The sequence below is a fragment of the Oncorhynchus mykiss genome, unplaced genomic scaffold (assembly GCF_013265735.2).
Source record: "Oncorhynchus mykiss isolate Arlee unplaced genomic scaffold, USDA_OmykA_1.1 un_scaffold_225, whole genome shotgun sequence".
Classification (NCBI taxonomy): Eukaryota; Metazoa; Chordata; class Actinopteri; order Salmoniformes; family Salmonidae; genus Oncorhynchus; species Oncorhynchus mykiss.
This window is the reverse complement of record NW_023493693.1, coordinates 379932-406572: the sequence shown is the minus strand read 5'-3', so window position 1 is coordinate 406572 and position 26641 is coordinate 379932. Positions and strand designations below refer to the sequence as shown.

At 48.0% G+C, this 26641-nt stretch overlaps 1 protein-coding gene across 4 annotated transcripts in view; it reads right to left on the bottom strand.

Annotated features, from left to right (window-relative positions):
* Positions 1-26641, bottom strand: part of LOC110511139 (condensin complex subunit 3-like) — a 150161-nt gene that overhangs the window by 52884 nt on the left and 70636 nt on the right. For all 4 annotated transcript variants that reach the window (XM_036973203.1, XM_036973202.1, XM_036973204.1 and 1 more), the window contains exons 15-17: positions 24961-25188; positions 24677-24858; positions 774-936 (exon numbers count right to left, since the gene is read on the bottom strand). In XM_036973203.1, the coding sequence (XP_036829098.1) occupies positions 774-936; positions 24677-24858; positions 24961-25188 (573 nt within the window). The remainder of the gene's footprint in view (positions 1-773; positions 937-24676; positions 24859-24960; positions 25189-26641) is intronic.

The following is a 26641-nucleotide window of genomic DNA, read 5'->3' as shown; positions in this document are numbered from 1 at the left end:
AGATGTATTGTGATTCTAGATGTATTGTGATTCTAGATGTATTGTGATTCTAGATGTATTGTGATTCTAGATGTATTGATTCTATTGAAATTCGAGGTTCCAAACATATTGTTCACTGTGTGTCTGGTGCAGAGAGAAAACAAGCTCTGAAAACATGTTCACTATTTAAAAACAAGATGGAGGACAAGTTAGGTACAGCTGAATAGCGCTAGCTAACGCTACCTAGCAAAATAAAAAAATATATATATTTTTTTACAAGATCGAAAGTATCGATATAATGGAACAAAATAATATTGTGATATGCAACTATGGACCCCCCATCACTATTATATAGATGTTATATTAAATATTACCTGTGTGTTAGAGGTCTGTATATCTAGCTTTTAACGGACCTCTGAGACTATCACAGTGCAGGTGCATTTATACAGAGACTTGATTACACACAGGTGGATTGTATTTATCATCATTAGTCATTTAGGTCAACATTGGATCATTCAGAGATCCTCAATGAACTTCTGGAGAGAGTTTGCTGCACTGAAAGTAAAGGGGCTGAATAATTTTGCACGCCCAATTTTTCAGTTTTTGATTTGTTAAAAAAGTTTGAAATATCCAATAAATGTCGTTCCACTTCATGATTGTGTCCCACTTGTTGTTGATTCTTCACAAAAAAATACAGTTTTATATCTTTATGTTTGAAGCCTGAAATGTGGCAAAAGGTCGCAAAGTTCAAGGGGGCCGAATACTTTCGCAAGGCACTGTATATTAAATATTACCTGTGTGTCTCCAGGCTTTATGAGAGAGCTGGGCCGTGTCAGCTCCACCAGCAGCTCTGCTACGTTGGTGACGTCCACCTCGGCCAACGGAGACGTAGCCGGAGCATTCAGCAGGGTCTGGAGGGTGGGCAGGAAGCACTCCTCCACACACTCCTGGTGGGCCCTGAACACACACACACACAGTCAGTAAACACACTCCTGGTGGGCCCTGAACACACACAGTCAGTAAACACACTGCTGGTGAGCCCTGAACACACACAGTCAGTAAACACACTGCTGGTGGGCCCTGAACACACACAGTCAGTAAACACACTGCTGGTGGGCCCTGAACACACACAGTCAGTAAACACACTCCTGGTGGGCCCTGAACACACAAAGTCAGTAAACACACTGCTGGTGGGCCCTGAACACACACAGTCAGTAAACACACTGCTGGTGGGCCCTGAACACACACACACACAGTCAGTAAACACACTGCTGGTGGGCCCTGAACACACACAGTCAGTAAACACACTCCTGGTGGGCCCTGAACACACAGTCAGTAAACACACTGCTGGTGGGCCCTGAACACACACACACAGTCAGTAAACACACTGCTGGTGGGCCCTGAACACACACAGTCAGTAAACACACTCCTGGTGGGCCCTGAACACACACAGTCAGTAAACACACTGCAGGTGGGCCCTGAACACACAGTCAGTAAACACACTCCTGGTGGGCCCTGAACACACACAGTCAGTAAACACACTCCTGGTGGGCCCTGAACACACACAGTCAGTAAACACACTCCTGGTGGGCCCTGAACACACAGTCAGTAAACACACTCCTGGTGGGCCCTGAACACACACACAGTCAGTAAACACACTGCTGGTGGGCCCTGAACACACACAGTCAGTAAACACACTCCTGGTGGGCCCTGAACACACAGTCAGTAAACACACTCCTAGTGGGCCCTGAACACACACACACACACAGTCAGTAAACACACTCCTGGTGGGCCCTGAACACACACAGTCAGTAAACACACTGCTGGTGGGCCCTGAACACACAGTCAGTAAACACGTAAATATGGAATCATGTAGTAACCAAAACGGTATTAAACAAATCAAAATATATTTTATATTTGAGATTCTTCAACGTAGCCACCCTTTGCCTTGACAGCTTTGCACATTCTTGGCATTCTCTCAACCAGCTTCATGAGGTAGTCATCTGGAATGCATTTCAATTAACAGGTGTGCCTTGTTAAAAGTTCATTTGTGGAATTTCTTTCCTTCTTAATGTGTTTGAGCCAATCAGTTGTGTTGTGACAAGGTAGGGGTGGTATACAGGAAATAGCCCTATTTGGTAAAAGACCAAGTCCATGTTATGGCAAGAACAGCTCAAATAAGTAAAGAGAAATGACAGTCCATCATTACTTTAAGACATGAAGGTCAGTCAAACAGGAAGTTCAGTCGCAACAACCATCAAGCGCTGTGATGAAACTGTCTCTCATGAGGCCACAGGAAAGGAAGACCCAGAGACCCTCTGACCCTCTGCTGCAGAGGATAAATTCATTAGTTACCAGCCTCAGATTGCAGCCCAAATAAATGCTTCACAGAGTTCAAGTAACAGACACATCTCAACATCAACTGTTCAGAGGAGACAGTGTGAATCAGGCCTTCATGGTTGAATTGCTGCAAAGAAACCACTACTAAAGGACACCAATAAGAAGAAGAGACTTGATTGGGCCAAGAAACACGAGCAATGAACATTAGACCGGTGGAAATCTGTCCTTTGGTCTGATGAGTCCAAATCTGCAATGTTTGTGAGACACAGAGTAGGTGATTGGATGATCTCTGCCTGTGTGGTTCCCACCGCGAAGCATGGAGGAGGAGGTGTGATGATGTGGGGGTGCTTTGCTTGTGACACTGTCAATTATATATTTAGAATTCAAGGCAGACTTCTGGTTTGCGCGTAATGGGACTATCCTCTGTTTTTCAACAGGACAATGACCCAACACACCTCCAGGCTGTGTAAGGGCCATTTGACCAAGGAGAGTGATGGAGTGCTGCATCAGATGACCTGGCCTCCAGAGTCACCCCGACCTCAACACAATTGAGATGGTTTGGTATGAGTTGGACGGCAGAGTGAAGGAAAAACAGCCAACAAGTAATCAGCAAATGTGTGAACTCCTTCAAGACTGTTGGAAAAGCATTCCAGGTGAAGCTGGTTGAGAGAATGCCAAGCGGGTGCAAAGCTGTCATCAAGGCAAAGCGTGGCTATTTTGAAGAATCTAAAATATATTTTTATTTGTTTAACACTTTTGTGCTTACTACATGATTCCATATGTGTTATTTCATAGTTGTGATGTATTATTCTACAATGTAGAAAATAGTAAAAATAAAGAAAAACCCTGGAATCACTAGGTGTCCAAACTTCTGACTAGTACTGTATATACAGAGTATCTAGGGGTCAGAGTATCTAGGGGTCAGAGTATCTAGGGGTCAGAGTATCTAGGGGTCAGAGTATCTAGGGGTCAGAGTATATCCCCAGAGTATCTAGGGGTCAGAGTATCTAGGGGTCAGAGTATCTAGGGGTCAGAGTATCTAGGGGTCAGAGTATCTAGGGGTCAGAGTATCTAGGGGTCAGAGTATCTAGGGGTCAGAGTATCTAGGGGTCAGAGTATCCAGGGGTCAGAGTATCCAGGGGTCAGAGTATCCAGGGGTCAGAGTATCTAGGGGTCAGAGTATCTAGGGGTCAGAGTATCTAGGGGTCAGAGTATCTAGGGGTCAGAGTATCTAGGGGTCAGAGTATCTAGGGGTCAGAGTATATCCCCAGAGTATCTAGGGGTCAGAGTATCTAGGGGTCAGAGTATCTAGGGGTCAGAGTATCTAGGGGTCAGAGTATCTAGGGGTCAGAGTATCTAGGGGTCAGAGTATCTAGGGGTCAGAGTATATCCCCAGAGTATCTAGGGGTCAGAGTATCTAGGGGTCAGAGTATCTAGGGGTCAGAGTATCTAGGGGTCAGAGTATATCCCCAGAGTATCTAGGGGTCAGAGTATCTAGGGGTCAGAGTATCTAGGGGTCAGAGTATCTCCCCAGTGTATCTAGGGGTCAGAGTATATCCCCAGAGTATCTAGGGGTCAGAGTATCTAGGGGTCAGAGTATCTAGGGGTCAGAGTATCTAGGGGTCAGAGTATCTAGGGGTCAGAGTATATCCTCAGTGTATCTAGGGGTCAGAGTATCTCCCCAGTGTATCTAGGGGTCAGAGTATCTAGGGGTCAGAGTATCTAGGGGTCAGAGTATATCCTCAGTGTATCTAGGGGTCAGAGTATCTAGGGGTCAGAGTATATCCCCAGAGTATCTAGGGGTCAGAGTATATCCCCAGAGTATCTAGGGGTCAGAGTATATCCCCAGAGTATCTAGGGGTCAGAGTATATCCCCAGAGTATCTAGGGGTCAGAGTATATCCCCAGAGTATCTAGGGGTCAGAGTATATCCCCAGAGTATCTAGGGGTCAGAGTATATCCCCAGTGTATCTAGGGGTCAGAGTATCTAGGGGTCAGAGTATATCCCCAGTGTATCTAGGGGTCAGAGTATCTAGGGGTCAGAGTATATCCTCAGAGTATCTAGGGGTCAGAGTATCTAGGGGTCAGAGTATAACCCCAGAGTATCTAGGGGTCAGAGTATATCCCCAGAGTATCTAGGGGTCAGAGTATATCCCCAGAGTATCTAGGGGTCAGAGTATATCCCCAGAGTATCTAGGGGTCAGAGTATATCCCCAGAGTATCTAGGGGTCAGAGTATATCCTCAGAGTATCTAGGGGTCAGAGTATATCCCCAGAGTATCTAGGGGTCAGAGTATATCCCCAGAGTATCTAGGGGTCAGAGTATATCCCCAGAGTATCTAGGGGTCAGAGTATATCCTCAGTGTATCTAGGGGTCAGAGTATCTAGGGGTCAGAGTATCTAGGGGTCAGAGTATCTAGGGGTCAGAGTATATCCCCAGAGTATCTAGGGGTCAGAGTATATCCTCAGTGTATCTAGGGGTCAGAGTATCTAGGGGTCAGAGTATCTAGGGGTCAGAGTATCTAGGGGTCAGAGTATCTAGGGGTCAGAGTATATCCCCAGAGTATCTAGGGGTCAGAGTATATCTCAGAGTATCTAGGGGTCAGAGTATCTAGGGGTCAGAGTATAACCCCAGAGTATCTAGGGGTCAGAGTATATCCCCAGAGTATCTAGGGGTCAGAGTATATCCCCAGAGTATCTAGGGGTCAGAGTATATCCCCAGAGTATCTAGGGGTCAGAGTATATCCCCAGAGTATCTAGGGGTCAGAGTATATCCCCAGAGTATCTAGGGGTCAGAGTATATCCTCAGTGTATCTAGGGGTCAGAGTATCTAGGGGTCAGAGAATCTAGGGGTCAGAGTATCTAGGGGTCAGAGTATATCCCCAGAGTATCTAGGGGTCAGAGTATATCCTCAGAGTATCTAGGGGTCAGAGTATCTAGGGGTCAGAGTATAACCCCAGAGTATCTAGGGGTCAGAGTATATCCCCAGAGTATCTAGGGTTCAGAGTATATCCCCAGAGTATCTAGGGGTCAGAGTATCTCCCCAGTGTATCTAGGGGTCAGAGTATCTAGGGGTCAGAGTATATCCCCAGAGTATCTAGGGGTCAGAGTATATCCCCAGAGTATCTAGGGGTCAGAGTATATCCTCAGTGTATCTAGGGGTCAGAGTATCTAGGGGTCAGAGTATATCCCCAGAGTATCTAGGGGTCAGAGTATATCCCCAGAGTATCTAGGGGTCAGAGTATATCCCCAGAGTATCTAGGGGTCAGAGTATATCCCCAGAGTATCTAGGGGTCAGAGTATATCCCCAGAGTATCTAGGGGTCAGAGTATATCCCCAGAGTATCTAGGGGTCAGAGTATATCCCCAGTGTATCTAGGGGTCAGAGTATCTAGGGGTCAGAGTATATCCCCAGTGTATCTAGGGGTCAGAGTATCTAGGGGGTCAGAGTATATCCTCAGAGTATCTAGGGGTCAGAGTATCTAGGGGTCAGAGTATAACCCCAGAGTATCTAGGGGTCAGAGTATATCCCCAGAGTATCTAGGGGTCAGAGTATATCCCCAGAGTATCTAGGGGTCAGAGTATATCCCCAGACTATCTAGGGGTCAGAGTATATCCCCAGAGTATCTAGGGGTCAGAGTATATCCTCAGAGTATCTAGGGGTCAGAGTATATCCCCAGAGTATCTAGGGGTCAGAGTATATCCCCAGAGTATCTAGGGGTCAGAGTATATCCCCAGAGTATCTAGGGGTCAGAGTATATCCCCAGAGTATCTAGGGGTCAGAGTATATCCTCAGTGTATCTAGGGGTCAGAGTATCTAGGGATCAGAGTATCTAGGGGTCAGAGTATCTAGGGGTCAGAGTATCTAGGGGTCAGAGTATATCCCCAGAGTATCTAGGGGTCAGAGTATATCCTCAGTGTATCTAGGGGTCAGAGTATCTAGGGGTCAGAGTATCTAGGGGTCAGAGTATCTAGGGGTCAGAGTATATCCCCAGAGTATCTAGGGGTCAGAGTATATCCTCAGAGTATCTAGGGGTCAGAGTATCTAGGGGTCAGAGTATAACCCCAGAGTATCTAGGGGTCAGAGTATATCCCCAGAGTATCTAGGGGTCAGAATATATCCCCAGAGTATCTAGGGGTCAGAGTATATCCCCAGAGTATCTAGGGGTCAGAGTATATCCCCAGAGTATCTAGGGGTCAGAGTATATCCCCAGAGTATCTAGGGGTCAGAGTATATCCTCAGTGTATCTAGGGGTCAGAGTATCTAGGGGTCAGAGTATCTAGGGGTCAGAGTATATCCCCAGAGTATCTAGGGGTCAGAGTATATCCTCAGTGTATCTAGGGGTCAGAGTATCTAGGGGTCAGAGTATCTAGGGGTCAGAGTATCTAGGGGTCAGAGTATCTAGGGGTCAGAGTATATCCCCAGAGTATCTAGGGGTCAGAGTATATCCCCAGAGTATCTAGGGGTCAGAGTATATCCCCAGAGTATCTAGGGGTCAGAGTATATCCTCAGTGTATCTAGGGGTCAGAGTATCTAGGGATCAGAGTATCTAGGGGTCAGAGTATATAGGGGTCAGAGTATCTAGGGGTCAGAGTATATCCCCAGAGTATCTAGGGGTCAGAGTATATCCTCAGTGTATCTAGGGGTCAGAGTATCTAGGGGTCAGAGTATCTAGGGGTCAGAGTATATCCCCAGAGTATCTAGGGGTCAGAGTATATCCTCAGAGTATCTAGGGGTCAGAGTATCTAGGGGTCAGAGTATATCCCCAGTGTATCTAGGGGTCAGAGTATCTAGGGGGTCAGAGTATATCCTCAGAGTATCTAGGGGTCAGAGTATCTAGGGGTCAGAGTATAACCCCAGAGTATCTAGGGGTCAGAGTATATCCCCAGAGTATCTAGGGGTCAGAGTATATCCCCAGAGTATCTAGGGGTCAGAGTATATCCCCAGACTATCTAGGGGTCAGAGTATATCCCCAGAGTATCTAGGGGTCAGAGTATATCCTCAGAGTATCTAGGGGTCAGAGTATATCCCCAGAGTATCTAGGGGTCAGAGTATATCCCCAGAGTATCTAGGGGTCAGAGTATATCCCCAGAGTATCTAGGGGTCAGAGTATATCCCCAGAGTATCTAGGGGTCAGAGTATATCCTCAGTGTATCTAGGGGTCAGAGTATCTAGGGATCAGAGTATCTAGGGGTCAGAGTATCTAGGGGTCAGAGTATCTAGGGGTCAGAGTATATCCCCAGAGTATCTAGGGGTCAGAGTATATCCTCAGTGTATCTAGGGGTCAGAGTATCTAGGGGTCAGAGTATCTAGGGGTCAGAGTATCTAGGGGTCAGAGTATATCCCCAGAGTATCTAGGGGTCAGAGTATATCCTCAGAGTATCTAGGGGTCAGAGTATCTAGGGGTCAGAGTATAACCCCAGAGTATCTAGGGGTCAGAGTATATCCCCAGAGTATCTAGGGGTCAGAATATATCCCCAGAGTATCTAGGGGTCAGAGTATATCCCCAGAGTATCTAGGGGTCAGAGTATATCCCCAGAGTATCTAGGGGTCAGAGTATATCCCCAGAGTATCTAGGGGTCAGAGTATATCCTCAGTGTATCTAGGGGTCAGAGTATCTAGGGGTCAGAGTATCTAGGGGTCAGAGTATATCCCCAGAGTATCTAGGGGTCAGAGTATATCCTCAGTGTATCTAGGGGTCAGAGTATCTAGGGGTCAGAGTATCTAGGGGTCAGAGTATCTAGGGGTCAGAGTATCTAGGGGTCAGAGTATATCCCCAGAGTATCTAGGGGTCAGAGTATATCCCCAGAGTATCTAGGGGTCAGAGTATATCCCCAGAGTATCTAGGGGTCAGAGTATATCCTCAGTGTATCTAGGGGTCAGAGTATCTAGGGATCAGAGTATCTAGGGGTCAGAGTATATAGGGGTCAGAGTATCTAGGGGTCAGAGTATATCCCCAGAGTATCTAGGGGTCAGAGTATATCCTCAGTGTATCTAGGGGTCAGAGTATCTAGGGGTCAGAGTATCTAGGGGTCAGAGTATATCCCCAGAGTATCTAGGGGTCAGAGTATATCCTCAGAGTATCTAGGGGTCAGAGTATCTAGGGGTCAGAGTATAACCCCAGAGTATCTAGGGGTCAGAGTATATCCCCAGAGTATCTAGGGGTCAGAGTATATCCCCAGAGTATCTAGGGGTCAGAGTATATCCCCAGAGTATCTAGGGGTCAGAGTATATCCCCAGAGTATCTAGGGGTCAGAGTATATCCCCAGAGTATCTAGGGGTCAGAGTATATCCTCAGTGTATCTAGGGGTCAGAGTATCTAGGGGTCAGAGTATCTAGGGGTCAGAGTATATCCCCAGAGTATCTAGGGGTCAGAGTATATCCTCAGTGTATCTAGGGGTCAGAGTATCTAGGGGTCAGAGTATCTAGGGGTCAGAGTATCTAGGGGTCAGAGTATCTAGGGGTCAGAGTATATCCCCAGAGTATCTAGGGGTCAGAGTATATCTCAGAGTATCTAGGGGTCAGAGTATCTAGGGGTCAGAGTATATCCCCAGAGTATCTAGGGGTCAGAGTATATCTCAGAGTATCCAGGGGTCAGAGTATCTAGGGGTCAGAGTATCTAGGGGTCAGAGTATCTAGGGGTCAGAGTATCTAGGGGTCAGAGTATCTAGGGGTCAGAGTATCTAGGGGTCAGAGTATATCCCCAGAGTATCTAGGGGTCAGAGTATCTAGGGGTCAGAGTATCTAGGGGTCAGAGTATCTAGGGGTCAGAGTATCTAGGGGTCAGAGTATCTAGGGGTCAGAGTATATCCCCAGAGTATCTAGGGGTCAGAGTATCTAGGGGTCAGAGTATCTAGGGGTCAGAGTATCTAGGGGTCAGAGTATATCCCCAGAGTATCTAGGGGTCAGAGTATCTAGGGGTCAGAGTATCTAGGGGTCAGAGTATCTCCCCAGTGTATCTAGGGGTCAGAGTATATCCCCAGAGTATCTAGGGGTCAGAGTATCTAGGGGTCAGAGTATCTAGGGGTCAGAGTATCTAGGGGTCAGAGTATCTAGGGGTCAGAGTATATCCTCAGTGTATCTAGGGGTCAGAGTATCTCCCCAGTGTATCTAGGGGTCAGAGTATCTAGGGGTCAGAGTATCTAGGGGTCAGAGTATATCCTCAGTGTATCTAGGGGTCAGAGTATCTAGGGGTCAGAGTATATCCCCAGAGTATCTAGGGGTCAGAGTATATCCCCAGAGTATCTAGGGGTCAGAGTATATCCCCAGAGTATCTAGGGGTCAGAGTATATCCCCAGAGTATCTAGGGGTCAGAGTATATCCCCAGAGTATCTAGGGGTCAGAGTATATCCCCAGAGTATCTAGGGGTCAGAGTATATCCCCAGTGTATCTAGGGGTCAGAGTATCTAGGGGTCAGAGTATATCCCCAGTGTATCTAGGGGTCAGAGTATCTAGGGGTCAGAGTATATCCTCAGAGTATCTAGGGGTCAGAGTATCTAGGGGTCAGAGTATAACCCCAGAGTATCTAGGGGTCAGAGTATATCCCCAGAGTATCTAGGGGTCAGAGTATATCCCCAGAGTATCTAGGGGTCAGAGTATATCCCCAGAGTATCTAGGGGTCAGAGTATATCCCCAGAGTATCTAGGGGTCAGAGTATATCCTCAGAGTATCTAGGGGTCAGAGTATATCCCCAGAGTATCTAGGGGTCAGAGTATATCCCCAGAGTATCTAGGGGTCAGAGTATATCCCCAGAGTATCTAGGGGTCAGAGTATATCCTCAGTGTATCTAGGGGTCAGAGTATCTAGGGGTCAGAGTATCTAGGGGTCAGAGTATCTAGGGGTCAGAGTATATCCCCAGAGTATCTAGGGGTCAGAGTATATCCTCAGTGTATCTAGGGGTCAGAGTATCTAGGGGTCAGAGTATCTAGGGGTCAGAGTATCTAGGGGTCAGAGTATCTAGGGGTCAGAGTATATCCCCAGAGTATCTAGGGGTCAGAGTATATCTCAGAGTATCTAGGGGTCAGAGTATCTAGGGGTCAGAGTATAACCCCAGAGTATCTAGGGGTCAGAGTATATCCCCAGAGTATCTAGGGGTCAGAGTATATCCCCAGAGTATCTAGGGGTCAGAGTATATCCCCAGAGTATCTAGGGGTCAGAGTATATCCCCAGAGTATCTAGGGGTCAGAGTATATCCCCAGAGTATCTAGGGGTCAGAGTATATCCTCAGTGTATCTAGGGGTCAGAGTATCTAGGGGTCAGAGAATCTAGGGGTCAGAGTATCTAGGGGTCAGAGTATATCCCCAGAGTATCTAGGGGTCAGAGTATATCCTCAGAGTATCTAGGGGTCAGAGTATCTAGGGGTCAGAGTATAACCCCAGAGTATCTAGGGTCAGAGTATATCCCCAGAGTATCTAGGGTTCAGAGTATATCCCCAGAGTATCTAGGGGTCAGAGTATCTCCCCAGTGTATCTAGGGGTCAGAGTATCTAGGGGTCAGAGTATATCCCCAGAGTATCTAGGGGTCAGAGTATATCCCCAGAGTATCTAGGGGTCAGAGTATATCCTCAGTGTATCTAGGGGTCAGAGTATCTAGGGGTCAGAGTATATCCCCAGAGTATCTAGGGGTCAGAGTATATCCCCAGAGTATCTAGGGGTCAGAGTATATCCCCAGAGTATCTAGGGGTCAGAGTATATCCCCAGAGTATCTAGGGGTCAGAGTATATCCCCAGAGTATCTAGGGGTCAGAGTATATCCCCAGAGTATCTAGGGGTCAGAGTATATCCCCAGTGTATCTAGGGGTCAGAGTATCTAGGGGTCAGAGTATATCCCCAGTGTATCTAGGGGTCAGAGTATCTAGGGGGTCAGAGTATATCCTCAGAGTATCTAGGGGTCAGAGTATCTAGGGGTCAGAGTATAACCCCAGAGTATCTAGGGGTCAGAGTATATCCCCAGAGTATCTAGGGGTCAGAGTATATCCCCAGAGTATCTAGGGGTCAGAGTATATCCCCAGACTATCTAGGGGTCAGAGTATATCCCCAGAGTATCTAGGGGTCAGAGTATATCCTCAGAGTATCTAGGGGTCAGAGTATATCCCCAGAGTATCTAGGGGTCAGAGTATATCCCCAGAGTATCTAGGGGTCAGAGTATATCCCCAGAGTATCTAGGGGTCAGAGTATATCCCCAGAGTATCTAGGGGTCAGAGTATATCCTCAGTGTATCTAGGGGTCAGAGTATCTAGGGATCAGAGTATCTAGGGGTCAGAGTATCTAGGGGTCAGAGTATCTAGGGGTCAGAGTATATCCCCAGAGTATCTAGGGGTCAGAGTATATCCTCAGTGTATCTAGGGGTCAGAGTATCTAGGGGTCAGAGTATCTAGGGGTCAGAGTATCTAGGGGTCAGAGTATATCCCCAGAGTATCTAGGGGTCAGAGTATATCCTCAGAGTATCTAGGGGTCAGAGTATCTAGGGGTCAGAGTATAACCCCAGAGTATCTAGGGGTCAGAGTATATCCCCAGAGTATCTAGGGGTCAGAATATATCCCCAGAGTATCTAGGGGTCAGAGTATATCCCCAGAGTATCTAGGGGTCAGAGTATATCCCCAGAGTATCTAGGGGTCAGAGTATATCCCCAGAGTATCTAGGGGTCAGAGTATATCCTCAGTGTATCTAGGGGTCAGAGTATCTAGGGGTCAGAGTATCTAGGGGTCAGAGTATATCCCCAGAGTATCTAGGGGTCAGAGTATATCCTCAGTGTATCTAGGGGTCAGAGTATCTAGGGGTCAGAGTATCTAGGGGTCAGAGTATCTAGGGGTCAGAGTATCTAGGGGTCAGAGTATATCCCCAGAGTATCTAGGGGTCAGAGTATATCCCCAGAGTATCTAGGGGTCAGAGTATATCCCCAGAGTATCTAGGGGTCAGAGTATATCCTCAGTGTATCTAGGGGTCAGAGTATCTAGGGATCAGAGTATCTAGGGGTCAGAGTATATAGGGGTCAGAGTATCTAGGGGTCAGAGTATATCCCCAGAGTATCTAGGGGTCAGAGTATATCCTCAGTGTATCTAGGGGTCAGAGTATCTAGGGGTCAGAGTATCTAGGGGTCAGAGTATATCCCCAGAGTATCTAGGGGTCAGAGTATATCCTCAGAGTATCTAGGGGTCAGAGTATCTAGGGGTCAGAGTATAACCCCAGAGTATCTAGGGGTCAGAGTATATCCCCAGAGTATCTAGGGGTCAGAGTATATCCCCAGAGTATCTAGGGGTCAGAGTATATCCCCAGAGTATCTAGGGGTCAGAGTATATCCCCAGAGTATCTAGGGGTCAGAGTATATCCCCAGAGTATCTAGGGGTCAGAGTATATCCTCAGTGTATCTAGGGGTCAGAGTATCTAGGGGTCAGAGTATCTAGGGGTCAGAGTATATCCCCAGAGTATCTAGGGGTCAGAGTATATCCTCAGTGTATCTAGGGGTCAGAGTATCTAGGGGTCAGAGTATCTAGGGGTCAGAGTATCTAGGGGTCAGAGTATCTAGGGGTCAGAGTATATCCCCAGAGTATCTAGGGGTCAGAGTATATCTCAGAGTATCTAGGGGTCAGAGTATCTAGGGGTCAGAGTATAACCCCAGAGTATCTAGGGGTCAGAGTATATCCCCAGAGTATCTAGGGGTCAGAGTATATCCCCAGAGTATCTAGGGGTCAGAGTATATCCCCAGAGTATCTAGGGGTCAGAGTATATCCCCAGAGTATCTAGGGGTCAGAGTATATCCCCAGAGTATCTAGGGGTCAGAGTATATCCTCAGTGTATCTAGGGGTCAGAGTATCTAGGGGTCAGAGAATCTAGGGGTCAGAGTATCTAGGGGTCAGAGTATATCCCCAGAGTATCTAGGGGTCAGAGTATATCCTCAGAGTATCTAGGGGTCAGAGTATCTAGGGGTCAGAGTATAACCCCAGAGTATCTAGGGGTCAGAGTATATCCCCAGAGTATCTAGGGTTCAGAGTATATCCCCAGAGTATCTAGGGGTCAGAGTATCTCCCCAGTGTATCTAGGGGTCAGAGTATCTAGGGGTCAGAGTATCTAGGGGTCAGAGTATCTAGGGGTCAGAGTATATCCTCAGTGTATCTAGGGGTCAGAGTATCTAGGGGTCAGAGTATATCCCCAGAGTATCTAGGGGTCAGAGTATATCCCCAGAGTATCTAGGGGTCAGAGTATATCCCCAGAGTATCTAGGGGTCAGAGTATATCCCCAGAGTATCTAGGGGTCAGAGTATATCCCCAGAGTATCTAGGGGTCAGAGTATATCCCCAGAGTATCTAGGGGTCAGAGTATATCCCCAGTGTATCTAGGGGTCAGAGTATCTAGGGGTCAGAGTATATCCCCAGTGTATCTAGGGGTCAGAGTATCTAGGGGTCAGAGTATATCCTCAGAGTATCTAGGGGTCAGAGTATCTAGGGGTCAGAGTATAACCCCAGAGTATCTAGGGGTCAGAGTATATCCCCAAAGTATCTAGGGGTCAGAGTATATCCCCAGAGTATCTAGGGGTCAGAGTATATCCTCAGTGTATCTAGGGGTCAGAGTATCTAGGGGTCAGAGTATCTAGGGGTCAGAGTATCTAGGGGTCAGAGTATATCCCCAGAGTATCTAGGGGTCAGAGTATATCCTCAGAGTATCTAGGGGTCAGAGTATCTAGGGGTCAGAGTATAACCCCAGAGTATCTAGGGGTCAGAGTATATCCCCAGAGTATCTAGGGGTCAGAGTATATCCCCAGAGTATCTAGGGGTCAGAGTATATCCCCAGAGTATCTAGGGGTCAGAGTATATCCCCAGAGTATCTAGGGGTCAGAGTATATCCCCAGAGTATCTAGGGGTCAGAGTATATCCTCAGTGTATCTAGGGGTCAGAGTATCTAGGGGTCAGAGTATCTAGGGGTCAGAGTATATCCCCAGAGTATCTAGGGGTCAGAGTATATCCTCAGTGTATCTAGGGGTCAGAGTATCTAGGGGTCAGAGTATCTAGGGGTCAGAGTATCTAGGGGTCAGAGTATCTAGGGGTCAGAGTATATCCCCAGAGTATCTAGGGGTCAGAGTATATCTCAGAGTATCTAGGGGTCAGAGTATCTAGGGGTCAGAGTATAACCCCAGAGTATCTAGGGGTCAGAGTATATCCCCAGAGTATCTAGGGGTCAGAGTATATCCCCAGAGTATCTAGGGGTCAGAGTATATCCCCAGAGTATCTAGGGGTCAGAGTATATCCCCAGAGTATCTAGGGGTCAGAGTATATCCCCAGAGTATCTAGGGGTCAGAGTATATCCTCAGTGTATCTAGGGGTCAGAGTATCTAGGGGTCAGAGAATCTAGGGGTCAGAGTATCTAGGGGTCAGAGTATCTAGGGGTCAGAGTATATCCCCAGAGTATCTAGGGGTCAGAGTATATCCTCAGAGTATCTAGGGGTCAGAGTATCTAGGGGTCAGAGTATAACCCCAGAGTATCTAGGGGTCAGAGTATATCCCCAGAGTATCTAGGGTTCAGAGTATATCCCCAGAGTATCTAGGGGTCAGAGTATCTCCCCAGTGTATCTAGGGGTCAGAGTATCTAGGGGTCAGAGTATCTAGGGGTCAGAGTATCTAGGGGTCAGAGTATATCCTCAGTGTATCTAGGGGTCAGAGTATCTAGGGGTCAGAGTATATCCCCAGAGTATCTAGGGGTCAGAGTATATCCCCAGAGTATCTAGGGGTCAGAGTATATCCCCAGAGTATCTAGGGGTCAGAGTATATCCCCAGAGTATCTAGGGGTCAGAGTATATCCCCAGAGTATCTAGGGGTCAGAGTATATCCCCAGAGTATCTAGGGGTCAGAGTATATCCCCAGTGTATCTAGGGGTCAGAGTATCTAGGGGTCAGAGTATATCCCCAGTGTATCTAGGGGTCAGAGTATCTAGGGGTCAGAGTATATCCTCAGAGTATCTAGGGGTCAGAGTATCTAGGGGTCAGAGTATAACCCCAGAGTATCTAGGGGTCAGAGTATATCCCCAAAGTATCTAGGGGTCAGAGTATATCCCCAGAGTATCTAGGGGTCAGAGTATCTAGGGGTCAGAGTATCTAGGGGTCAGAGTATCTAGGGGTCAGAGTATCTAGGGGTCAGAGTATATCCCCAGAGTATCTAGGGGTCAGAGTATCTAGGGGTCAGAGTATCTAGGGGTCAGAGTATATCCCCAGAGTATCTAGGGGTCAGAGTATCTAGGGGTCAGAGTATCTAGGGGTCAGAGTATCTCCCCAGTGTATCTAGGGGTCAGAGTATATCCCCAGAGTATCTAGGGGTCAGAGTATCTAGGGGTCAGAGTATCTAGGGGTCAGAGTATCTAGGGGTCAGAGTATATCCTCAGTGTATCTAGGGGTCAGAGTATCTCCCCAGTGTATCTAGGGGTCAGAGTATCTAGGGGTCAGAGTATCTAGGGGTCAGAGTATATCCTCAGTGTATCTAGGGGTCAGAGTATCTAGGGGTCAGAGTATATCCCCAGAGTATCTAGGGGTCAGAGTATATCCCCAGAGTATCTAGGGGTCAGAGTATATCCCCAGAGTATCTAGGGGTCAGAGTATATCCCCAGAGTATCTAGGGGTCAGAGTATATCCCCAGAGTATCTAGGGGTCAGAGTATATCCCCAGAGTATCTAGGGGTCAGAGTATATCCCCAGTGTATCTAGGGGTCAGAGTATCTAGGGGTCAGAGTATATCCCCAGTGTATCTAGGGGTCAGAGTATCTAGGGGTCAGAGTATATCCTCAGAGTATCTAGGGGTCAGAGTATCTAGGGGTCAGAGTATAACCCCAGAGTATCTAGGGGTCAGAGTATATCCCCAGAGTATCTAGGGGTCAGAGTATATCCCCAGAGTATCTAGGGGTCAGAGTATATCCCCAGAGTATCTAGGGGTCAGAGTATATCCCCAGAGTATCTAGGGGTCAGAGTATATCCTCAGAGTATCTAGGGGTCAGAGTATATCCCCAGAGTATCTAGGGGTCAGAGTATATCCCCAGAGTATCTAGGGGTCAGAGTATCTAGGGGTCAGAGTATATCCCCAGAGTATCTAGGGGTCAGAGTATATCCCCAGAGTATCTAGGGGTCAGAGTATATCCTCAGTGTATCTAGGGGTCAGAGTATCTAGGGGTCGGAGTATCTAGGGGTCAGAGTATCTAGGGGTCAGAGTATATCCCCAGAGTATCTAGGGGTCAGAGTATATCCTCAGTGTATCTAGGGGTCAGAGTATCTAGGGGTCAGAGTATCTAGGGGTCAGAGTATCTAGGGGTCAGAGTATCTAGGGGTCAGAGTATATCCCCAGAGTATCTAGGGGTCAGAGTATATCCTCAGAGTATCTAGGGGTCAGAGTATCTAGGGGTCAGAGTATAACCCCAGAGTATCTAGGGGTCAGAGTATATCCCCAGAGTATCTAGGGGTCAGAGTATATCCCCAGAGTATCTAGGGGTCAGAGTATATCCCCAGAGTATCTAGGGGTCAGAGTATATCCCCAGAGTATCTAGGGGTCAGAGTATATCCCCAGAGTATCTAGGGGTCAGAGTATATCCTCAGTGTATCTAGGGGTCAGAGTATCTAGGGGTCAGAGAATCTAGGGGTCAGAGTATCTAGGGGTCAGAGTATATCCCCAGAGTATCTAGGGGTCAGAGTATATCCTCAGAGTATCTAGGGGTCAGAGTATCTAGGGGTCAGAGTATAACCCCAGAGTATCTAGGGGTCAGAGTATATCCCCAGAGTATCTAGGGTTCAGAGTATATCCCCAGAGTATCTAGGGGTCAGAGTATCTCCCCAGTGTATCTAGGGGTCAGAGTATCTAGGGGTCAGAGTATCTAGGGGTCAGAGTATCTAGGGGTCAGAGTATATCCTCAGTGTATCTAGGGGTCAGAGTATCTAGGGGTCAGAGTATATCCCCAGAGTATCTAGGGGTCAGAGTATATCCCCAGAGTATCTAGGGGTCAGAGTATATCCCCAGAGTATCTAGGGGTCAGAGTATATCCCCAGAGTATCTAGGGGTCAGAGTATATCTCCAGAGTATCTAGGGGTCAGAGTATATCCCCAGAGTATCTAGGGGTCAGAGTATATCCCCAGTGTATCTAGGGGTCAGAGTATCTAGGGGTCAGAGTATATCCCCAGTGTATCTAGGGGTCAGAGTATCTAGGGGTCAGAGTATATCCTCAGAGTATCTAGGGGTCAGAGTATCTAGGGGTCAGAGTATAACCCCAGAGTATCTAGGGGTCAGAGTATATCCCCAGAGTATCTAGGGGTCAGAGTATATCCCCAGAGTATCTAGGGGTCAGAGTATATCCCCAGAGTATCTAGGGGTCAGAGTATATCCCCAGAGTATCTAGGGGTCAGAGTATATCCCCAGAGTATCTAGGGGTCAGAGTATATCCCCAGTGTATCTAGGGGTCAGAGTATCTAGGGGTCAGAGTATATCCCCAGTGTATCTAGGGGTCAGAGTATCTAGGGGTCAGAGTATATCCTCAGAGTATCTAGGGGTCAGAGTATCTAGGGGTCAGAGTATAACCCCAGAGTATCTAGGGGTCAGAGTATATCCCCAAAGTATCTAGGGGTCAGAGTATATCCCCAGAGTATCTAGGGGTCAGAGTATCTAGGGGTCAGAGTATCTAGGGGTCAGAGTATCTAGGGGTCAGAGTATCTAGGGGTCAGAGTATATCCCCAGAGTATCTAGGGGTCAGAGTATCTAGGGGTCAGAGTATCTAGGGGTCAGAGTATATCCCCAGAGTATCTAGGGGTCAGAGTATCTAGGGGTCAGAGTATCTAGGGGTCAGAGTATCTCCCCAGTGTATCTAGGGGTCAGAGTATATCCCCAGAGTATCTAGGGGTCAGAGTATCTAGGGGTCAGAGTATCTAGGGGTCAGAGTATCTAGGGGTCAGAGTATATCCTCAGTGTATCTAGGGGTCAGAGTATCTCCCCAGTGTATCTAGGGGTCAGAGTATCTAGGGGTCAGAGTATCTAGGGGTCAGAGTATATCCTCAGTGTATCTAGGGGTCAGAGTATCTAGGGGTCAGAGTATATCCCCAGAGTATCTAGGGGTCAGAGTATATCCCCAGAGTATCTAGGGGTCAGAGTATATCCCCAGAGTATCTAGGGGTCAGAGTATATCCCCAGAGTATCTAGGGGTCAGAGTATATCCCCAGAGTATCTAGGGGTCAGAGTATATCCCCAGAGTATCTAGGGGTCAGAGTATATCCCCAGTGTATCTAGGGGTCAGAGTATCTAGGGGTCAGAGTATATCCCCAGTGTATCTAGGGGTCAGAGTATCTAGGGGTCAGAGTATATCCTCAGAGTATCTAGGGGTCAGAGTATCTAGGGGTCAGAGTATAACCCCAGAGTATCTAGGGGTCAGAGTATATCCCCAGAGTATCTAGGGGTCAGAGTATATCCCCAGAGTATCTAGGGGTCAGAGTATATCCCCAGAGTATCTAGGGGTCAGAGTATATCCCCAGAGTATCTAGGGGTCAGAGTATATCCTCAGAGTATCTAGGGGTCAGAGTATATCCCCAGAGTATCTAGGGGTCAGAGTATATCCCCAGAGTATCTAGGGGTCAGAGTATCTAGGGGTCAGAGTATATCCCCAGAGTATCTAGGGGTCAGAGTATATCCCCAGAGTATCTAGGGGTCAGAGTATATCCTCAGTGTATCTAGGGGTCAGAGTATCTAGGGGTCGGAGTATCTAGGGGTCAGAGTATCTAGGGGTCAGAGTATATCCCCAGAGTATCTAGGGGTCAGAGTATATCCTCAGTGTATCTAGGGGTCAGAGTATCTAGGGGTCAGAGTATCTAGGGGTCAGAGTATCTAGGGGTCAGAGTATATCCCCAGAGTATCTAGGGGTCAGAGTATATCCTCAGAGTATCTAGGGGTCAGAGTATCTAGGGGTCAGAGTATAACCCCAGAGTATCTAGGGGTCAGAGTATATCCCCAGAGTATCTAGGGGTCAGAGTATATCCCCAGAGTATCTAGGGGTCAGAGTATATCCCCAGAGTATCTAGGGGTCAGAGTATATCCCCAGAGTATCTAGGGGTCAGAGTATATCCCCAGAGTATCTAGGGGTCAGAGTATATCCTCAGTGTATCTAGGGGTCAGAGTATCTAGGGGTCAGAGAATCTAGGGGTCAGAGTATCTAGGGGTCAGAGTATATCCCCAGAGTATCTAGGGGTCAGAGTATATCCTCAGAGTATCTAGGGGTCAGAGTATCTAGGGGTCAGAGTATAACCCCAGAGTATCTAGGGGTCAGAGTATATCCCCAGAGTATCTAGGGTTCAGAGTATATCCCCAGAGTATCTAGGGGTCAGAGTATCTCCCCAGTGTATCTAGGGGTCAGAGTATCTAGGGGTCAGAGTATCTAGGGGTCAGAGTATCTAGGGGTCAGAGTATATCCTCAGTGTATCTAGGGGTCAGAGTATCTAGGGGTCAGAGTATATCCCCAGAGTATCTAGGGGTCAGAGTATATCCCCAGAGTATCTAGGGGTCAGAGTATATCCCCAGAGTATCTAGGGGTCAGAGTATATCCCCAGAGTATCTAGGGGTCAGAGTATATCTCCAGAGTATCTAGGGGTCAGAGTATATCCCCAGAGTATCTAGGGGTCAGAGTATATCCCCAGTGTATCTAGGGGTCAGAGTATCTAGGGGTCAGAGTATATCCCCAGTGTATCTAGGGGTCAGAGTATCTAGGGGTCAGAGTATATCCTCAGAGTATCTAGGGGTCAGAGTATCTAGGGGTCAGAGTATAACCCCAGAGTATCTAGGGGTCAGAGTATATCCCCAGAGTATCTAGGGGTCAGAGTATATCCCCAGAGTATCTAGGGGTCAGAGTATATCCCCAGAGTATCTAGGGGTCAGAGTATATCCCCAGAGTATCTAGGGGTCAGAGTATATCCCCAGAGTATCTAGGGGTCAGGGTATCTAGGGGTCAGAGTATCTAGGGGTCAGAGTATCTAGGGGTCAGAGTATCTAGGGGTCAGAGTATATCCCCAGAGTATCTAGGGGTCAGAGTATATCCTCAGTGTATCTAGGGGTCAGAGTATCTAGGGGTCAGAGTATCTAGGGGTCAGAGTATCTAGGGGTCAGAGTATCTAGGGGTCAGAGTATATCCCCAGAGTATCTAGGGGTCAGAGTATATCCTCAGAGTATCTAGGGGTCAGAGTATCTAGGGGTCAGAGTATAACCCCAGAGTATCTAGGGGTCAGAGTATATCCCCAGAGTATCTAGGGGTCAGAGTATATCCCCAGAGTATCTAGGGGTCAGAGTATATCCCCAGAGTATCTAGGGGTCAGAGTATATCCCCAGAGTATCTAGGGGTCAGAGTATATCCCCAGAGTATCTAGGGGTCAGAGTATATCCTCAGTGTATCTAGGGGTCAGAGTATCTAGGGGTCAGAGTATCTAGGGGTCAGAGTATATCCCCAGAGTATCTAGGGGTCAGAGTATATCCTCAGTGTATCTAGGGGTCAGAGTATCTAGGGGTCAGAGTATCTAGGGGTCAGAGTATATCCCCAGAGTATCTAGGGGTCAGAGTATATCCTCAGTGTATCTAGGGGTCAGAGTATCTAGGGGTCAGAGTATCTAGGGGTCAGAGTATCTAGGGGTCAGAGTATCTAGGGGTCAGAGTATATCCCCAGAGTATCTAGGGGTCAGAGTATATCTCAGAGTATCTAGGGGTCAGAGTATCTAGGGGTCAGAGTATAACCCCAGAGTATCTAGGGGTCAGAGTATATCCCCAGAGTATCTAGGGGTCAGAGTATATCCCCAGAGTATCTAGGGGTCAGAGTATATCCCCAGAGTATCTAGGGGTCAGAGTATATCCCCAGAGTATCTAGGGGTCAGAGTATATCCCCAGAGTATCTAGGGGTCAGAGTATATCCTCAGTGTATCTAGGGGTCAGAGTATCTAGGGGTCAGAGAATCTAGGGGTCAGAGTATCTAGGGGTCAGAGTATATCCCCAGAGTATCTAGGGGTCAGAGTATATCCTCAGAGTATCTAGGGGTCAGAGTATCTAGGGGTCAGAGTATAACCCCAGAGTATCTAGGGGTCAGAGTATATCCCCAGAGTATCTAGGGTTCAGAGTATATCCCCAGAGTATCTAGGGGTCAGAGTATCTCCCCAGTGTATCTAGGGGTCAGAGTATCTAGGGGTCAGAGTATCTAGGGGTCAGAGTATATCCTCAGTGTATCTAGGGGTCAGAGTATCTAGGGGTCAGAGTATATCCCCAGAGTATCTAGGGGTCAGAGTATATCCCCAGAGTATCTAGGGGTCAGAGTATATCCCCAGAGTATCTAGGGGTCAGAGTATATCCCCAGAGTATCTAGGGGTCAGAGTATATCCCCAGAGTATCTAGGGGTCAGAGTATATCCCCAGTGTATCTAGGGGTCAGAGTATCTAGGGGTCAGAGTATATCCCCAGTGTATCTAGGGGTCAGAGTATCTAGGGGTCAGAGTATATCCTCAGAGTATCTAGGGGTCAGAGTATCTAGGGGTCAGAGTATAACCCCAGAGTATCTAGGGGTCAGAGTATATCCCCAGAGTATCTAGGGGTCAGAGTATATCCCCAGAGTATCTAGGGGTCAGAGTATATCCCCAGAGTATCTAGGGGTCAGAGTATATCCCCAGAGTATCTAGGGGTCAGAGTATATCCTCAGAGTATCTAGGGGTCAGAGTATATCCCCAGAGTATCTAGGGGTCAGAGTATATCCCCAGAGTATCTAGGGGTCAGAGTATATCCCCAGAGTATCTAGGGGTCAGAGTATATCCCCAGAGTATCTAGGGGTCAGAGTATATCCTCAGTGTATCTAGGGGTCAGAGTATCTAGGGGTCAGAGTATCTAGGGGTCAGAGTATCTAGGGGTCAGAGTATCTAGGGGTCAGAGTATATCCCCAGAGTATCTAGGGGTCAGAGTATATCCTCAGTGTATCTAGGGGTCAGAGTATCTAGGGGTCAGAGTATCTAGGGGTCAGAGTATCTAGGGGTCAGAGTATATCCCCAGAGTATCTAGGGGTCAGAGTATATCCTCAGAGTATCTAGGGGTCAGAGTATCTAGGGGTCAGAGTATAACCCCAGAGTATCTAGGGGTCAGAGTATATCCCCAGAGTATCTAGGGGTCAGAGTATATCCCCAGAGTATCTAGGGGTCAGAGTATATCCCCAGAGTATCTAGGGGTCAGAGTATATCCCCAGAGTATCTAGGGGTCAGAGTATATCCCCAGAGTATCTAGGGGTCAGAGTATATCCTCAGTGTATCTAGGGGTCAGAGTATCTAGGGGTCAGAGTATCTAGGGGTCAGAGTATATCCCCAGAGTATCTAGGGGTCAGAGTATATCCTCAGAGTATCTAGGGGTCAGAGTATAACCCCAGAGTATCTAGGGGTCAGAGTATATCCCCAGAGTATCTAGGGGTCAGAGTATATCCCCAGAGTATCTAGGGGTCAGAGTATATCCCCAGAGTATCTAGGGGTCAGAGTATATCCCCAGAGTATCTAGGGGTCAGAGTATATCCCCAGAGTATCTAGGGGTCAGAGTATATCCTCAGTGTATCTAGGGGTCAGAGTATCTAGGGGTCAGAGTATCTAGGGGTCAGAGTATATCCCCAGAGTATCTAGGGGTCAGAGTATATCCTCAGAGTATCTAGGGGTCAGAGTATCTAGGGGTCAGAGTATAACCCCAGAGTATCTAGGGGTCAGAGTATATCCCCAGAGTATCTAGGGGTCAGAGTATCTAGGGGTCAGAGTATCTAGGGGTCAGAGTATATCCCCAGAGTATCTAGGGGTCAGAGTATATCCCCAGAGTATCTAGGGGTCAGAGTATATCCCCAGTGTATCTAGGGGTCAGAGTATCTAGGGGTCAGAGTATATCCCCAGTGTATCTAGGGGTCAGAGTATCTAGGGGTCAGAGTATATCCTCAGAGTATCTAGGGGTCAGAGTATCTAGGGGTCAGAGTATAACCCCAGAGTATCTAGGGGTCAGAGTATATCCCCAGAGTATCTAGGGGTCAGAGTATATCCCCAGAGTATCTAGGGGTCAGAGTATATCCCCAGAGTATCTAGGGGTCAGAGTATATCCCCAGAGTATCTAGGGGTCAGAGTATATCCTCAGAGTATCTAGGGGTCAGAGTATATCCCCAGAGTATCTAGGGGTCAGAGTATATCCCCAGAGTATCTAGGGGTCAGAGTATATCCCCAGAGTATCTAGGGGTCAGAGTATATCCCCAGAGTATCTAGGGGTCAGAGTATATCCTCAGTGTATCTAGGGGTCAGAGTATCTAGGGGTCAGAGTATCTAGGGGTCAGAGTATCTAGGGGTCAGAGTATCTAGGGGTCAGAGTATATCCCCAGAGTATCTAGGGGTCAGAGTATATCCTCAGTGTATCTAGGGGTCAGAGTATCTAGGGGTCAGAGTATCTAGGGGTCAGAGTATCTAGGGGTCAGAGTATATCCCCAGAGTATCTAGGGGTCAGAGTATATCCTCAGAGTATCTAGGGGTCAGAGTATCTAGGGGTCAGAGTATAACCCCAGAGTATCTAGGGGTCAGAGTATATCCCCAGAGTATCTAGGGGTCAGAGTATATCCCCAGAGTATCTAGGGGTCAGAGTATATCCCCAGAGTATCTAGGGGTCAGAGTATATCCCCAGAGTATCTAGGGGTCAGAGTATATCCCCAGAGTATCTAGGGGTCAGAGTATATCCTCAGTGTATCTAGGGGTCAGAGTATCTAGGGGTCAGAGTATCTAGGGGTCAGAGTATATCCCCAGAGTATCTAGGGGTCAGAGTATATCCTCAGAGTATCTAGGGGTCAGAGTATAACCCCAGAGTATCTAGGGGTCAGAGTATATCCCCAGAGTATCTAGGGGTCAGAGTATATCCCCAGAGTATCTAGGGGTCAGAGTATATCCCCAGAGTATCTAGGGGTCAGAGTATATCCCCAGAGTATCTAGGGGTCAGAGTATATCCCCAGAGTATCTAGGGGTCAGAGTATATCCTCAGTGTATCTAGGGGTCAGAGTATCTAGGGGTCAGAGTATCTAGGGGTCAGAGTATATCCCCAGAGTATCTAGGGGTCAGAGTATATCCTCAGAGTATCTAGGGGTCAGAGTATCTAGGGGTCAGAGTATAACCCCAGAGTATCTAGGGGTCAGAGTATATCCCCAGAGTATCTAGGGGTCAGAGTATATCCCCAGAGTATCTAGGGGTCAGAGTATATCCCCAGAGTATCTAGGGGTCAGAGTATATCCCCAGAGTATCTAGGGGTCAGAGTATATCCCCAGAGTATCTAGGGGTCAGAGTATATCCCCAGAGTATCTAGGGTTCAGAGTATATCCCCAGAGTATCTAGGGGTGTGTCGTACCTGCTCTCCCGGGCGTACAGCTGGAAGAACACTCCGAGGCAGTGGCGTAGTCTGGTGTCGTCCTCGGTGACGGGGTTGTACCATAGCAACACCAATCGGGAAAGGAGCTTGGCACTGGAGATCCGGCCGGAATACATCAGTTTGGCCAGACCCTCCGCTGTCTCGGTACGCAGCTCAGACACCTACACACACACACACACACCGAATCATAAACACACACACACACACCGCATAATAAACACACACACCGCATAATAAATACACACACACTTCCTAACACACACCTCGCTGTCCAGGAAGTCGGACAGCATCATCAGGATGGACTGAGCGGTGCTGCTCCCCTCCTCCGGCTCCTCCCCCTCCCCCTGGTCTTCCTGGTTGGCTGGCGACTGGGAGGTCTGGGGGGCGGCACTGGGGCGTTCAGACAGCAGTGTGAAGCCGTAGAGCAGCAGCAGGTCGATGACTGACCTCAGAGCACTGATACGGATCTTAGCCTCATCTAGCTGGGCGATCTACAGAGAGACAGAGAGGGTCAATACCTCATTTAGCTGGGCGATCTACAGAGAGACAGAGAGGGTCTATACCTCATCTAGCTGGGCTATCTACAGAGACAGAGGGTGATACTGACCTCATCTAGCTGGGCTATCTACAGAGACAGAACGTGATACTGACCTCATCTAGCTGGGCTATCTACAGAGACAGATACTGACCTCATCTAGCTGGGCTATCTACAGAGACAGAGGGCGATACTGACCTCATCTAGCTGGGCTATCTACAGAGGGCGATACTGACCTCATCTAGCTGGACTATCTACAGAGACAGAGGGCGATACTGACCTCATCTAGCTGGACTATCTACAGAAAACGATACTGACCTCATCTAGCTGGGCTATCTACAGACACCGATACCTACCTCATCTAGCTGGGCTATCTACAGATACCGAGACCGATACTGACCTCATCTAGCTTGGCTATCTACAGAGAGACAGAGGGTGACCTCATCTAGCTGGGCTATCTACAGAGACAGAGGGTGATACTGACCTCATCTAGCTGGGCTATCTACAGAGAGACAGAGGGTGACCTCATCTAGCTGGGCTATCTACAGAGACAGAGGGTGATACTGACCTCATCTAGCTGGGCTATCTACAGAGACAGAGACCGATACTGACCTCATCTAGCTGGGCTATCTACAGAGACATAGACCGATACTGACCTCATCTAGCTGGGCTATCTACAGAGACAGAGGGTGACCTCATCTAGCTGGGCTATCTACAGAGACAGAGGGTGACCTCATCTAGCTGGGCTATCTACAGAGACAGAGGGTGACCTCATCTAGCTGGGCTATCTACAGAGACAGAGGGTGACCTCATCTAGCTGGGCTATCTACAGACACCGATGCTGACCTCATCTAGCTGGGCTATCTACAGAGACAGAGGGTGACCTCATCTAGCTGGGCTATCTACAGAGACAGAGGGTGACCTCATCTAGCTGGGCTATCTACAGAGAGACAGAGGGTGATCTCATCTAGATGGGCTATCTACAGAGGGTGACCTCATCTAGCTTGGCTATCTACAGAGACAGAGGGTGACCTCATCTAGCTGGGCTATCTACAGAGACAGAGGGTGATACTGACCTCATCTAGCTGGGATATCTACAGAGACAGAGGGTGATACTGACCTCATCTAGCTGGGCTATCTACAGAGACAGAGGGTGACCTCATCTAGCTGGGCTATCTACAGAGACAGAGGGTGATACTGACCTCATCTAGCTGGGCTATCTACAGAGACAGAGACCGATACTGACCTCATCTAGCTGGGCTCTCTACAGAGACAGAGAACGATACTGACCTCATCTAGCTGGGCTATCTACAGAGAGACAGAGGGTCTATACCTCATCTAGCTGGGCTATCTACAGAGACAGAGGGCGATACTGACCTCATCTAGCTGGGCTATCTACAGAGACAGAC